The sequence below is a fragment of the Mirounga angustirostris genome, unplaced genomic scaffold (genome assembly GCF_029215605.1).
Source record: "Mirounga angustirostris isolate CCGP_5_RB_7025 unplaced genomic scaffold, mMirAng1.0.hap1 SCAF_2, whole genome shotgun sequence".
Lineage (NCBI taxonomy): Eukaryota > Metazoa > Chordata > Mammalia > Carnivora > Phocidae > Mirounga > Mirounga angustirostris.
In genome coordinates, this window is record NW_026991710.1 from 163,266,700 (window position 1) to 163,281,285 (window position 14,586).

General features: G+C 42.6%; 2 protein-coding genes across 12 annotated transcripts in view; one reads left to right on the top strand and one right to left on the bottom strand.

Annotated features, from left to right (window-relative positions):
* The window catches only part of HOOK3 (hook microtubule tethering protein 3), a 121,323-nt gene extending 111,294 nt beyond the window's left edge, over window positions 1-10,029 (bottom strand). For 4 of the 5 annotated variants that reach the window (XM_064585464.1, XM_064585462.1, XM_045879942.3 and 1 more), the window contains exons 1-2: window positions 9,753-10,029; window positions 1,524-1,609 (exon numbers count right to left, since the gene is read on the bottom strand). In XM_064585464.1, coding sequence (XP_064441534.1) covers window positions 1,524-1,609; window positions 9,753-9,809 — 143 coding nt within the window. In that variant the 5' untranslated portion in view covers window positions 9,810-10,029. Of the gene's footprint in view, window positions 1-1,523; window positions 1,610-9,115; window positions 9,544-9,752 lie in introns of those variants that run through there. The other variant, XM_064585463.1, reaches the window with a different exon arrangement.
* Window positions 10,030-10,221: 192 nt separating this feature from the next.
* Window positions 10,222-14,586, top strand: part of RNF170 (ring finger protein 170) — a 45,293-nt gene continuing 40,928 nt past the window's right edge. For 2 of the 7 annotated variants that reach the window (XM_045879934.3, XM_045879937.3), the window contains exon 1: window positions 10,474-10,759. The gene's annotated coding sequence lies outside the window, so the exon portion shown is untranslated. Of the gene's footprint in view, window positions 10,442-10,473; window positions 10,760-14,586 lie in introns of those variants that run through there. The other 5 variants (XM_045879933.3, XM_064585466.1, XM_045879935.3 and 2 more) reach the window with 5 other exon arrangements.

The following is a 14,586-nucleotide window of genomic DNA, read 5'->3' on the forward strand; positions in this document are numbered from 1 at the left end:
AAAAACTAAGTACTGATGAGAAATATGCCTACAAGACTTTGGTAAATTAATTGCTTTTACGATGTATGCTATGATCCTGATTTGGTAAAACAATATACACATACAGTTCTTCTGGTTTCTGCAAATGACAGAAATCCTACCCTAACTAACTTAAGCAAAAAACTCATTTACTGACACATACTTGGAAAGCTTACTTAGCTTCAGTGAAATTCTCGAGACCATTCAAGGCTAAAAATTATTAGGGCACCGCTCAGAGGTGACCATGAAAATCACAGAATCACTGTTTTCAGAGTGCTAGAACCAAGCCTCATCAGGTTTCAAATGAGCCTTTTCAAGCTCCATCAAAAAGTCTGTGCACCTGTGTATCTGGAGAGATGTGTCATGTAGTTACAGAAGAAAGCGACAGCAAGCTAGTTTTCAATCATCAGTCCCTAGTTCTAAAGACACACAGATTCTCTGAAATGCAGGCATCTGAACTGCTTTTCAGATGGGCAACTCTATATAGCTCACTGCAAAGTGAACAGCAAGAATTCATTTACTGTTGATACGGATTCTTAACAAAACTGCAGGAAATCCCAGCTAGTTATATGCAAATCTTCCAATATCATAAGGCCTACAAGTGCCCAGTGCTTCAAAAGACAAAAGTATACCCCAAGTCACATCAAGCCTAATGATTTCTTAAATTTACAAGTAATGTTTTATTTGAAAATTTCCTGATCAAGTTGGAGATAGCCATACAACATCAATTTTACAACCTCTATTTTTTCAAGTACTTAGAAGAATCAGGTATGTTTCGTATATCCCAAACAAGTATGTCATTCTTTTAATCATTTGGTAGACATGAGTATCCATGATGCAGGCTGAATCATGAAAAACTGATGATATTTAACCATTTGTGACCTTCAAAGGGCATTGTCATATGATTCTGCCAAAAACCAACCTTGTGCTAGGACACAACAGTGAACAAAACAAATTCCTTGTCTGTGTGGATCTTACACTATGTGTGTATATACATGGGTGGCGGGCGGAGCAGCACAAAACAAATGAATATATGGTATATAAGATGGTGTTAACATACCTCAAAGAAGAACATAAAAGGTTAAAGGGGATACAGCAGAGCATAGGGGAATGGTTGTCACTTATTTTATGAGTGGTCAGGGAAGGCCTCACTGATAACATTTGAGCATAATCCTAAAGAAAGAGGGAGTAAGCCTCTGGATTCTCTACAATGAGAAATCTCATCACTAACATGAAAATTTCTGCCAAGCTTACGCTGAAAAACACAAGAACAAATAATTCTGCTAAAACCAATGGACTGTTTTAACAATTACGGCCCTAATTAAACTTTCAGCCAGTCAATCTGTACCTAAACAAGTACATGCCATCAAAATAATAACTGACATTTACAGCTCTTATTCTACATGCAACACACATTTCATGTAAACATTTTTTTGGCCATGTTTTCAATCTAATAAATATTCATATATAAGAATATACAAAAAGATAAAACAATTTATTCTTACATTTTTTGAAGAACCTGGGCCATCACAACCCCATTCGTTAAATCTTCTACAGTCTGGCATGGTGCATCCACATTAAATGTCTGGATCTGGGGTAAAAAAAGGGGGGGTTAGGGGGGAGATTCCATGGTTAACTATATAGGAGATTTCTTAGGCTTCTTTTTATGATTATCTCATCTTGAGAGCTGGAATAAATTTTAAAAAGCAGTAGAGTTGGAAAATCTTTCCCTTATGGGCAATTTCCTGCAGGTTCTCATTGTCATTTTTTCCCTTAGGTAGAAAAGAAATTGTGGCAGATACCTGGTGACATCCCAGCATCCATTCATTCTCCTTACAGATGGCCAATCTAAGCAAGTCATGGTACCTTCATCCCCTCTATCAGTGACTAACTTAGGATTCAAAGGTAAAGACAATTTGAACCAAAGAGTTGCAGGGAGATGCTTAAACTTGAGTTTCTAGGAAAGAAAAGCCATCTCCTCTTGCTGTGAACACATATGTTGCCTCAAATGCCACCAGCAGTCATCTTAGGATGACTAAAAGGAATACCTTTTAGGATGAGGCCAATGCAGTGTACGACAGAGAAGAGGGATACAAAGAACTAGGTTCTTGAGGCCAAAATTGAGACACTGAACCAAAAAAAAAAAAAAAAAGTGAAGCCTATTATGCGAGATAGACGTGTTTAAGGCTGGCCAGGTTGAGACTTCTTTTACTCAAAACGAAAATAGCTTTACACAGATGCAGAAGTCACATTCACTACAGTTGAGGTTAGATATTCAATTTTGAGTCTAAATGTATTCTGAATTAGATCTAACTTTGCAAAAAACCAAAAAATCAACAACTAACTTTGCACTGGTCAGCATAACATGGTCAAGAAATAGAAATTATTTCCATGAGTAAGATAATACAGCTGAGCCAACAATGATTATACCCAGTAGTGCAACCAAGACTTAGAAGGAAATAAATCACTGAGAAAAGACAGATGCGGCCATGCTCTCCCACAGTTTATAGGTTAGCAAAATGAAAGAGTATGATGGGGTGTGCAAATAGCAACACAAATATTAGAAGTGAGAGTAGGGGGGCGCCTGGGTGGCTCAGTCGTTAAGCATCTGCCTTCGGCTCAGGTCATGATCCTAGGGTCCTGGGATCGAGCCCCGCATCGGGCTCCCCACTCAGCGGGAAGCCTGCTTCTCCCTCTCCCACTCCCCCTGCTTGTGTTCCCTCTCTCGCTGTATCTCTCTCTGTCAAATAAATAAAATCTTAAAAAAAAAAAAAGTGAGAGTAGGATGTAGTCTAGGAATGAAAAACGGCTTAGCATGGGATGGGGGTGGGGAAAAGGAAGAGATGGAACAGGGAAGAGAATATAATGGCGAAAGATGGAGCAGCATTGTGCAAAACCTCATAAGCCATGTTAGGACTTTATTCTAAGAGCAACTGGGCGGGGGGGGGGGGGGGGGGGCGGAGCAAAGGACTCCAAGTAGGAGACTGAGGCCATCAGATTTGCACCGTATAAAGATCATCCTGGCTGCAGTAAGAAGAATTGGAGGGGAAGAGGCATAGAGACCTATTTTAATAATTTTACATTATTAACACAGATGAGGTCAAACTAAGTAGAGACAATGGAAATATTGGGAATAACACTCAGGTCTTCTCACATTTTTATTTATTGGGTTACATACTCAGAAGTGAAATTACTGGGTCAAAGTGTATGCACATTTTAAGGTTTCTGATAAATACAAATTGTCCTTAACTCTAGTAATTCTGTTATAGTAATTTTCTCACTTCGTAACAGTAGGTGTCTACTTCTCTATATTGTATCATTTATCAAATCTTAAAAAAAAAAAAGCTACTGACAAATGCAGTAACTTCTTTATATTTTCTATATAGGAGAGTCTTGTGGGTAGTGATGGTTATGGTGTGGAAACTAAGGGAATTATCTTTTTTTTTTTTTTAAAGATTTTATTTATTTATTTGACAGAGAGAGATACGGCGAGAGAGGGAACACAAGCGGGGGGAGAGGGAGAGGGAGAAGCAGGCCTCCCGCCGAGCAGGGAGCCCAATGCAGGGCTCGATCCCAGGACCCTGGGATCATGACCTGAGCCGAAGGCAGACGCTTAACGACTGAGCCACCCAGGCACCCCGAAACTAAGGGAATTATCTTAAAGATCACATAGCAAGTGGTTTTTACCTAGGTATCCATTTGGGAGAGTAATGAAAAGAAGCCATCCCCTAACACTAACCTCATACATGGTATAGGTTCAATAATTAGTAAATGAATAAATGGAACAAATAAATATCTGCAGGAACTGATACTAAATTTTATTCTATACTATCTCCCTCCTCAATAGTAATGTGGTAACAACAATGTAGTTTAAAAAGAGATAAGCGGGCGCCTGGGTGGCTCAGTTGGTTAAGCGACTGCCATCGGCTCAGGTCATGATCCTGGAGTCCTGGCATCGAGTCCCGCATCGGGCTCCCTGCTCGGCAGGGAGTCTGCTTCTCCCTCTGACCCTCCCCCCTCTCATGCTCTCTCTCTCTCTCATTCTCTCTCTCAAATAAATAAATAAAATCTTTAAAAAAAAAGATAAGCACCTGCTTTCATTTTACAGTTGATAAATCAAGCTCTCGTAGGTTTAGAATGAAAAGGAGGCGGCAGTGAGGGCCACATCTCATTTATCTCTTTACCACTAATCTTAGCACAATGTCTAACAGAATAAGTCCTAAGTGAGTATGTTTTGAATGTAATGAACTAATTCTATCACAGCTTTGCTCCTAATTTTCTGTGTGAACCTGGGTGTGCCACTTTACCTCTCCTAATAAGAGTTTTTTAATCTAGTAATTGAGAAAAATACCTTATGGAGAGGTGTTTTGCTAAAAGAATAAATGAGAAAATGAATGTACATTAGATATTTTGAAAAGTCGAAAGCAGTGTTCCCAAACCTGGTGTACATCAGAATCTTCTGGAAAGTTGAAGAAGACTGGGAATTGACTTTTAACAAGCTCATCAAATAATTATGTGGTGGGACACGGGTTGGGCATTTGTAACCCTCTGATCCAAAGCAGATTAGGAAACTGTCTCTGGCCAATTAGAAGAAAAAAAATCAATAAAGCAAGTAATTCTTCAATAATGTAATTTAGTACTAAAATTCTGTTTCTCTATTAGGACTTATAAAAAGCTATCTTCATTCTGATTTTTAAAATGTGGCTTCCAACAATTACTTTCTCTGTATTGGCTCTTAAGGTAAATAAATACTTGATCATGAAGGCTACATGTCCACCTGTGCTTGAAATAAAGGTAAAACAGGTCCCAAAGAAAATCTAGCTTTATAGAGTTTCCTTTTGGGATGATAAAAATGTTTTTGGAATTAGTGGTGATGGTTGAACAACCTTGTGATCATACTACAAACCACTGAATTGTACACTTTAAAAGAATGAATTTTGGGGTGCCTGGGCGGCTCAGTCAGTTAAGCATCTGCCTTTGGTTCAGGTCATGATCCTAGGGTCCTGGGATCGAGCCCTGCTCCCCGCTCCCTGTGCACCGTCCAATAAACATAATCTTAAAAAAAAAAAAAGAATTCTAAAGAAAAAAATAAAAGAATGAATTTTATGGTATGTGAATTATATTTTAATAAAAAAAAATCTATCATCTACCACTTCTCATTAACTCCGAGTTAATAATCTAACAGGATGTGTCCGGATAGCAGTAGGGTAAAATTTAAAGATAAATACACCTAAGTGCATTAAGGTGTGAAATTCTACCTAAAAGGTCATAACCTCTCTTTCAATTCCAAGAAGCTCTATTAACATCACCCAACTCCATCTCACCCTCCCCCCACAAAAGCATGATAAAAGTAAAGCATGAGATCACCTGGAATTAGTATCTCCACAGCAGCAGTTCTCAACCAGGGGTGATTTTTCTCCCTATGAGACATTTTGGTTTTAACAAATAGGTGTGTGCTATTGGTATCTAGTGGGTAGAGGCCAGGGATGCTACTTTTAAATGTCCTACAATGCACAGGGCACTGCCACAAAGAATTCTCCAACCCCAAACGTCAATAATGCTAAAATTAAAAATCCCTGCTCTAGAGCAGTGGTTCTCAAGGTATGTGGTCCCCAGGCCACTAACAATTGCATCACCTGGAAACTTGTTAGCAATCAGAATCTCAGGCCCCAGCCCAGACCTACTGAATTATAAACTCTGGACATGGGGCCTAGCAATCAGTGTTTTAATGAACACTCTAACAATGCTAATCAATACCAAAGCATAAGAACCACCTGAATGAATGCAATTGAAACAGAGATAAAGTCACACTTACCCAAAGTCACCCATACTTAGTATGAAACAAAACCAGGATTTGAACCCAGGTTCAAATGTCAGAACCTATGCTCTTATCTACCATTTTATATTCACCCTCAATTTTTAAAAAAGAAAACGCTTTTTAAAAATGTGCTTTAACTTCTGTACACTGATTATTCCTCCATCACAGAACAAAAATTGTTGGTAGAATGGAGTTAGGCAGACAGAATGGAAGGTGGGAGATACAATCACAAAAATGATACCTTCCCCAAGTCTATACACTAGTATACATTTTATTGGCTGTTAGGTAATATGAAAATTACAAGGGTAGGTTAATCTTGCTGGGTTTCCCAGAAGAAATGTACTTAGCCTATGTGAGGATTCTTTTCCCACTTAACTTCTTGCCATTAACTGGTAGCATTCCAGACTCTTTCTGGTTTTTCAGTCTCTAAAATCTAAGAAAGAACAATCTTTTAATGTAAAGTTCAAGAAATTAGGCTTGGGGCGCCTGGGTGGCTCAGTTGGTTAAGCAACTGCCTTCGGCTCAGGTGATGATCCTGGAGTCCCAGGATCAAGTCCCCCATCGGACTCCCTGCTCAGCGGGGAGTCTGCTTCCCCCTCTGATCCTCCCCCTCTCATGCTCTCTGTCTCCCATTCTCTCTCTCAGATAAATAAATAAAAAATCTTAAAAAAAAAAAAAAAAGAAATTAGGCTTGACAGGTGTAGTAGGCAGGGCAGATTTCTTTAACAGGTAAGAACACAATTTGACTCAGAGGGTGGGGAGAGGAGGTAGAGTGGAAATTTTCAAGCACATCCTGCTGAACTTGCTTGCTGCATAAACTCTGATTTGGAATTTAAGCTTAAGGTGTTTTCCACCAGTAGGAGGATACTCTGTCTTCTCTTAAGTATTCCTCTTTCAACAAAAATTTGGAACATTTGATTCTTGAGCTAGTAGGTGCTCTGATACAATAGTAATTTATCCAGCATTTAAGGCAATTCAATGTCCACAGAAATGAATTCTGGATAGGTGACTAATAGTCATCCCTTTTAAGTGCCTGAGGTTTTATTATTTTAACTATTCCTAGTGGAAGAATTTCTAAAGTGTACTATCTACTTCCTATCTAGTACTAAATGCTATGTAGTGAAAATAAACTTTTGATATTCAAGATCATAGTTATGATCTTCAATAATTGAGCATGAGGTTCTTTAATTCTGTAAGGCTGTCAGCTCAGAGAATGAATCACGTGGGGCTGAGCTTTCAGTTCTTAGATCTTCTAGGTCACTGGCAGCTGTCTGTACCTTGCCGAGTATTGCAGTTACCTAACCTGTGTGCACAGAATCCACATGTGGCTATGAGTTTATGCAGAGTAAATTAGTCCAAATGGGAGTCTTGTCTTTTCTTTTTAAGTAGGTTCCATGCCAACTGTGGGGCTTGAACTCACTGCCCTGAGATTGAGAATCACATGTTCTACTGACTGAGCCAGCCAGGCACGCCAATGGGAGTCTTTTCTTTGGAGTATATTGCATACATTTTTTTCCCTTACACTTGGTTTTGGAATTGTTTTCAGCATAAGCTGGCCTCCAGATATGAGGGGAATTACTAGACTAAACGTATACTTAGCTACCTCATTTTCTGCATAAACATTTATTCTGCTTTTTATAATGACAACTTAAAGCCAGCATTTAACTCTATTTTGAAACATTTCAATGCATAAGGTTTTAAAATGTTTCCAAATCTTAGAATTGTACATCTTTGTGTAGACTCTGCCCTCCAGTTGTTACTTAAAATCTCTAATCTTTTCTCCAGAAATTTTCCTTGTGACATTTCAAAAATCCTTTTCTACAACACCATATTCCCTGACCTCTCTCCATATCTGATAACCCGGATTTTGTCTTCTTGACATTTACCAGATTCTAAATAGATGCTCTCATACTGTGTGATTCTCTTAGGATCCCTTCAAACTTCCCTCTAAGACTCTTCCTCTATATTTTTGTTAGCATTTCTCACTCAAATAACTGCAATGATCGCCATCTTTTTGCAGATGCCCTTCAAATACACCTGTTTTTAAGACTTGTCTTTCTAGACTTTAAACAATGCAGCCCTACTTCAGATTCAGTTAGCTTCCTCATCTTTGCCCTATTGCCTTTTCCTAGCATTGAGGGAGGAACTTATTTGTACAGACTCAAAAGGCACACCTTAAGATCCTCAATCTTCTGTTTTTACAACCTCTGCCAAATCTATTCCTTCCACAGTATCAAAGAATGTGTTCATTCTTTTCCTTTCTCTCTCCCCTGCCTTGGCCACGTTATGCAGCTTAGCAGTTTTTCTCTTTTCTAAAAGAGAGTAGTGAAACCCATCTTCTCGTCTGAAGTTGGAATCCACTATATTTGTAAGCTGTATGTTAACTATATATTATTGCAAAAAACAGAAACACCCCGAAATCCCAAGAATAGCCTAACATAAAAGTTACAGAATATATCAAGCCCTACCAGTGTATATATTGTTTCAGAAGACATAATTTGATTCCTGACACAGAACACATTATGAAAATCTCAGAGTAGGGGCGCCTGGGTGGCTCAGTCGGTTAAGCATCTGCTTTCAGCTCAGGTCATGATCTCAGGGTCCTTGGAAGGAGCTCCGTGTGGGGCTCCCAGCTCAGCAGGGGAGTCTGCTTCTCCCTCTCCCTCTGCTGGTGTTCGCTCTCTCAAATAAATAAATAAAATCTAAAAAAAAAAAAACCCAAAACTCAGTATTTACACTACCTTTGTTACAACCTACCTAAGGCAATGCTTCTCTAACCTTTCCATGGAAGTGCCCCCACAAAGGAAAGTGACATCCGTATTTTAGGGACCTGAACTTATAAATCAAGGCACCACTAAACAGAATTTCTTTGACATCTGTATCTTACCTTTAACATTAACCCAAATGCTGTAGTCACCTCAATAAATATATTAGTGTCTTATTCTAGAAATGACATTTAACATTTTTAGCAGTGAGTAAAACTCCCAGAAAAAGCACTAGGTTTATCCCGTGGCTCTGCAGACCTCTATACACACACACACGCCCCCGCCCCCCAAAAAACTGACACCAAGGTTTGTGAAACACACAGCCTGGGTTTTAAGACCGGCTCTCGAGAGGCTGCTAAAAGCACAATTATTAGCATGAGAACTAAACAGGTATTTACTTTAAACCATGACAATTTTAATAACTTTAAGATTAGAAGCCCACAACGTCGCCCCAAATTGTCGAGTTCCATTAATGATAACCACATATCTTCCAGATTTGTTTTTATACTTATACCTTTAAATAAGTATGTCCACACCGCTTACTTTCTAATCTCTGAAGTGCATCTCGCATTTTAAATACCGTCTCTGGGTGCCTTTTCGTATTTTTCCTACCCTCCCTTCAAAGTACTTTTCTCTTCCAGTGGGCTTGGCTCATCCGTCAAGGGGCTACCCTCAGTCCTCCGCGAATGCTACAACAAAGGCGAGGAACGTCGTAACCAGGGGTCCCGAGTGCCTCTACCGGCTGCGCCGAGCGCAGAGACAGCCAACGCTTTGGTGTCCCTGGCAGCGCGAGAGGGAAGCGCCAGCGCCTCATCAGCTGCAAACAACAACAATCCTAATCACCGTGCCGCCTGCACCCCATCATTAGGCTCCACCGGGCCTGTTTCCTCTCGGAGGGCAGCCAACACCTCAAGCCCGGCAAGTTTCCCCCGACCTGGGGCCGAGTCCCCTCGCTCCCGGCCGCTCCCCGCCCAGCCCGGCCGCTGGGGTAGACGCGGCCCGCACCGGCGTCCCCCGGCTCCGCCCGCCCCAGGCCCCGGATGTGACGGCACCGCCGCCCTCGGCGCTCGCCCCCCGCGACAAGCGTGGGGGATCCCGGAAAGGAGACCTGGGGGAGGGGGTCTTCCCCCGACCCGCCAGTCATCACATACCCAAGTGAGAAGGCTCTCGCACAGCTCCACCCGCTCCACCGACTCCACGTTGAACATCTTCCCTAGCTGGGGCTTGGCAGCGCCTCCCCACCTCAACAGAAACCGCTGCCGCTCGGTCTGGGGCTGCGTCGGAGGGTCCGGGCAGCTGACCTGGCCTCCGGCCCACCTTCTCCTCGGGCCCGGGCCGCCGACTACCGCCCGGGCGCTGCCAGCAGCTCTCGCACCGTCACCCCCGCTGCCCCTCCTTCTCCTTTCACGCGGGACCGCGCGCCCGCCGCGCGCGCCCCCGGCCACGCCCGCAGCCCCGCGTCCCCGCCTCCAGCCCCACACACCCCTCCTCCGGAGAGCGCCGGCCCTGGCCAGAGCGGCGGCCGACGAGCCACTGCGCACAATCGCGCTCCGGCCGGCCCGCCTCTCCGCCGCCGCCGCCGCGCGCGCCCCGACGCCGGCCCGCTGCGTGTCGCCGCGCGCACGCGCCCGGCCCTGGCGGCGGCGGCGGCGGGTCCTCTTCGCCTGTCCGTTCGAACCCTCACGGAAGCTCGGCAGTGCGCGTGCGCCAGTGTCCGCACTCCAAATTATAAAAAAGAGACAGCTAGTGGTTGCCCGGGAGGGGTGGCGGGGGCCGTGCCCGGAAATAATCTCTATTCTCAGTCACCGGGAATTGGCGAGGTAGCCTCTGCGGTGGAGAGGTACGCGCCCCTCCCCCTCCCAGCCGGCGGGCCGCGGCCGGCCACGCCCACCCGGATCCGGGCCCGCGGGAGCCGCCGGCAGGGCTGCGGCGTGGGCGGGACTGCCCCGGGGTCGCCTTCGGGCTTCGCGGCGGGGGGAGTCGCTGCTTCGGACCCTGGGGCTCCGCCTTCCTTCAGGAAGCCCCGGGCTAAGCCCCAGAGTCGCCCAGCTCCCGCCCGGAATTCCGGAGACGGTGGAAGGGCCGACGTGGCGGGCGTCTCGCGGTTCTAGGTGCTTGGCCGGGTGAGGAGAGCCGGCCGTTCTTTCCTGGGTCGTGGGTGAGCGTCGACTCCCTGAAAACTTCGGCTACTTAAGTAGGGAGAGGGTGTGCGTCATTTGTTAGCCCGTGAGGACCTCGGCAGTTCTAGGGCCTGTTTCTCCTAGTGCAGAGCTAGGGGTTGGCTTTCGTGTTTAATGGCTTGGTGGATGGTCCGCCAGCGAGCACCCACCTTTTTAGAGGCGTGGATTTCTGCAGGGATACCAATATATTTTTATATGATATGACATATGCAGAAAAGTGCATACAACGTACATGGTTAAAGAAAAATAATAACAAACACCCAGATAAAAACAAAAGAATACTGCCCATACCTCAGGAGTTCTACCCACACCTAGTGTTCCTTCCTGAGAACAATTCCCTCTCTAGACTGACTTACGATACTTTCCTGCTTTTCTTATAGCTTTACTGTCTGTATATGCATGCCTAAACAATATAGTTTTACTTTGCTTGTTTTTGAACTTTTGTGAATGGGGTCAGTGTATTTTATGGCTTTGAATTTGTAGTAAATTTGTGTGTATCTGTAGGTCATTTTTATTGCTGTCTAGTATTCCATTGTATGATTAGAACAGCGTATCCATTCTGTTAATGGACATTTTGTTCCAGTTTGGGGCTACTAAAAACAGTGCTGTAAGCATTCTTAAATCTGGATACTAGTGCAAATGTGTAGGGGGTTTCTTTAGGATACATACCTTGGAGTCCTAGGAGAATTGTTGAATCCAAGTATACATAACTTTACCAGGTAATGCCAAACTTACTTGGGTGCAGCAAACAACTTCCTAGAGCACATCTTTACTTTGGTTTGCGAGTCCCTGGAGACCCCCCTTTTCCCATTAGGAGTAGCTTTTGTCATTGAGCACTCAGAATTGGAGTGAGTTTTTAACGATGCCTTACAGAGTACCAATTAACAGTTCACATGTGATGAATGTATCATTTTGTAAATGTAAAAAAATCTTACCTAGAGTCTTCTCAATGGTCTTTTAAAAAATTATATTCTTGGGCGCCTGGGTGGCTCAGTTGGTTGAGCGACTGCCTTCAGCTCGGGTCATGATCCTGGAGTCCTGGGATCGAGTCCCGCATCGGGCTCCCTGCTCAGCAGGGAGTCTGCTTCTTCCTCTGACCCTCCCCCCTTCTCATGCTCTCTCTATCTCATTCTCTCTCTCAAATAAATAAATAAAATTTAAAAAAAAGAAAAAAAAATTATATTCTTCCCTCCACCAAGGGCAGAGAAATCTTTAGAAATGATAAATGTGTCTCACCTGCCTTTGTTTCCTCTGTTGGTGCTTCTGGATCTGTCAAACCAGAGTTCCTACATTCCATACTAGGTTGTTTCTGTAGAACCCTTAGCACTTTAATGACCATTACCCTTGTTAGGCACGTAAAATCAGTAAGTACATGTTACACTGACTTAAGCCTGACTCACCTGCAACTTGTCTTTGGAAGTGGAGAACAAGATGCTAGCCTTTTCTAGAGGGACTGTGGTGTAGTGAACACCTTCACTCCAGCTGTTCAGGTTTTCGAGGCTTTGACACAAATGACCTAAGCCTCCCTTTTCAGTCTTGACTGCTCACTCATAGTGCATTTATGTATGATACTGCAGTGTTCTTGAGGTTTCATTTGTGGCTCCAATTACCCTCAATGAAGGAAATTATATTAAAAGCTTCTTGGATGTAATTGTCTGCGGAAGTCATGTGATCATCATGTTTTACGTGAACTTGGGTAAAAAGACTGAGTTTCTCCTTTGGAAGTTACGGAATTTCTATATTTCCCTTATTCTTATTTTTTTTCTGAAAGTTTTGGAAAAGACCAAGGGGAGAGGTGAGTGCAACTTGTCTTAGCCGTCTCCTTACTCTAGTTAGTTGGAGACTAGGTCTCATCTATAGTTGTTTATCAGACTTATTTATTTTTAAAGCTGTTTATCAGATTTAAATAAACACGGTAGTGTCCTGCGTGGCAATGTTCCCAAGTTTATGCTGTCTTCCCAGGGAATACCTACTTAGAGCTTTGATTAAAGAGAATTTGAGATGCAACATAGTGCAGCAATGGGGAAGGCACGGCTAAGTTTTATAATGGTTCTTGACAGTTGTTAATAATAGTAATCAAGGGGTGCCTGGCTGGCTAGTTTGTTGGGCATGTGACTCTTGATCTTGGGGTTGTAAGTTTGAGGCCCATGTTGGGTGTAGAGATTACTAATTTTTTATAGATTTTATTTTTTAAAGTAATCAAAATATTATAGTTTCCATTTACTGAGAGCCTATATGATGTGCCAAGCAATATGCTAAATACCTTCATTATCTCGTTATAGTCTCCATAAAACAAAGAGCTTTTTTGGGGGGGGGGTCAAACAAATGGGCATTTGAGGGGTGCCTGGCTGGCTTATTAGGTAGAGCACACGACTCTTGATCTCGGTGTTGTGATTTCGAGCCCACATTGGGTGTGGAGGTTACTTAAAAGTGGGCATTTGGTGTGGTTAAAATTAATTTTATGTATTTTACATATGAAGAAGCTGAGATGCAAACTACCTAAATACAGTTGTCTGCCTCCAAAGCTTATGCTTCTCTGACATACTAAGCTATTCCTCAATAAGGCTTAGCTAGTTAGTAGCAAACCAAAGCTAGAAACCAGTTCACTTCAGCCTTCTATCAGTTACACCATACAGTTTGCAAGATCTGTGGTGTTTTATTTCTGTGAATCTCAAATAGTAAAAATGAAGTCCTGGTAACTCTTATTTTCATAATTGTAATGGGGGAAGGAACTTAAGAAATCCTCAAGCCCAGTATTTACATTTTGCAGAAAATGGAAGTCCTTAGAGATTAAGCGAGGACACAGTTGTGGTAGTAGAACTGGAACTAAAATCTGGGCTGTTAATGTCCAAGCAGGCTTGAGTTGAGAGTCTGTGCTATTGGGCAAAACCATCAGCACATAGACAAGACCTGACTGTGTAATGCACAAGTTGGAGAACTGAAGTTGAGATTGAAAAGACTGACTTTTCAAGATTGAGGTATTATGTCGTCTCACGTAGAAAATTTTCTTTTTATCGTTTATCCTCTGTAATCTTAGATCAGCATCTTACCCAATTTTTGAGCTATTAACTCCTACAGTTCCATTTTAAAACTATGATTACAAGAAAAACTGCTAGTGGAAGTTGAGCTATTGGAAGCCCCCAACAAGGTCAGTCATTAGTAGTTCCTCTTGTGAGAGCTCTGGGTTTAGTTGGGGTTTCCATGTGACAGGAAAATGCACCTGACCTCTCTGTTCCTCTCAGAAATTTATCAGCAGCCTCTTCCCCTCCTCCCCTCTCTCTTCCCAGACACTTTCTTTGGGGATACCAGAATTTGTGGAAGTAAAAAATAACTCTCTTCATTTCAATAACATTGGGAACTTCTGCTATAAAATGATGCAAATAACATTATATGGCTCTGCAATACTTAGAGCATCCTGGATCTCTGAGCTCTTGGAACTGTGCTTGAAGCAATATCATAAGCAATATCTTATTTGCAAAGAAGTTAAGTATACAGCAGAATGAAAAAACATAATTTGTACAGTGGAATTTACATTACCATTAATTACACTTGGAAGGACACAGAAACAAATGTAATCCATTAAAAAAAATACAAAGGAGTCTGGGGGAGAAAAAATAACTATCACCCTACCCTATTAGGTTCTTGGCTGAGACTCCCCTGTAATAAAAGACATTAACAAGAAAAAAACAGAAGCTTAATCATTTGTATACTTCCGTGTACATGGGAGGTACCCAGGAAAACCGAGTAACTCCAAAATGGCCCAAGCAGTCACATTAAATACCACCTTCAGCTAAAGACAAAAGAA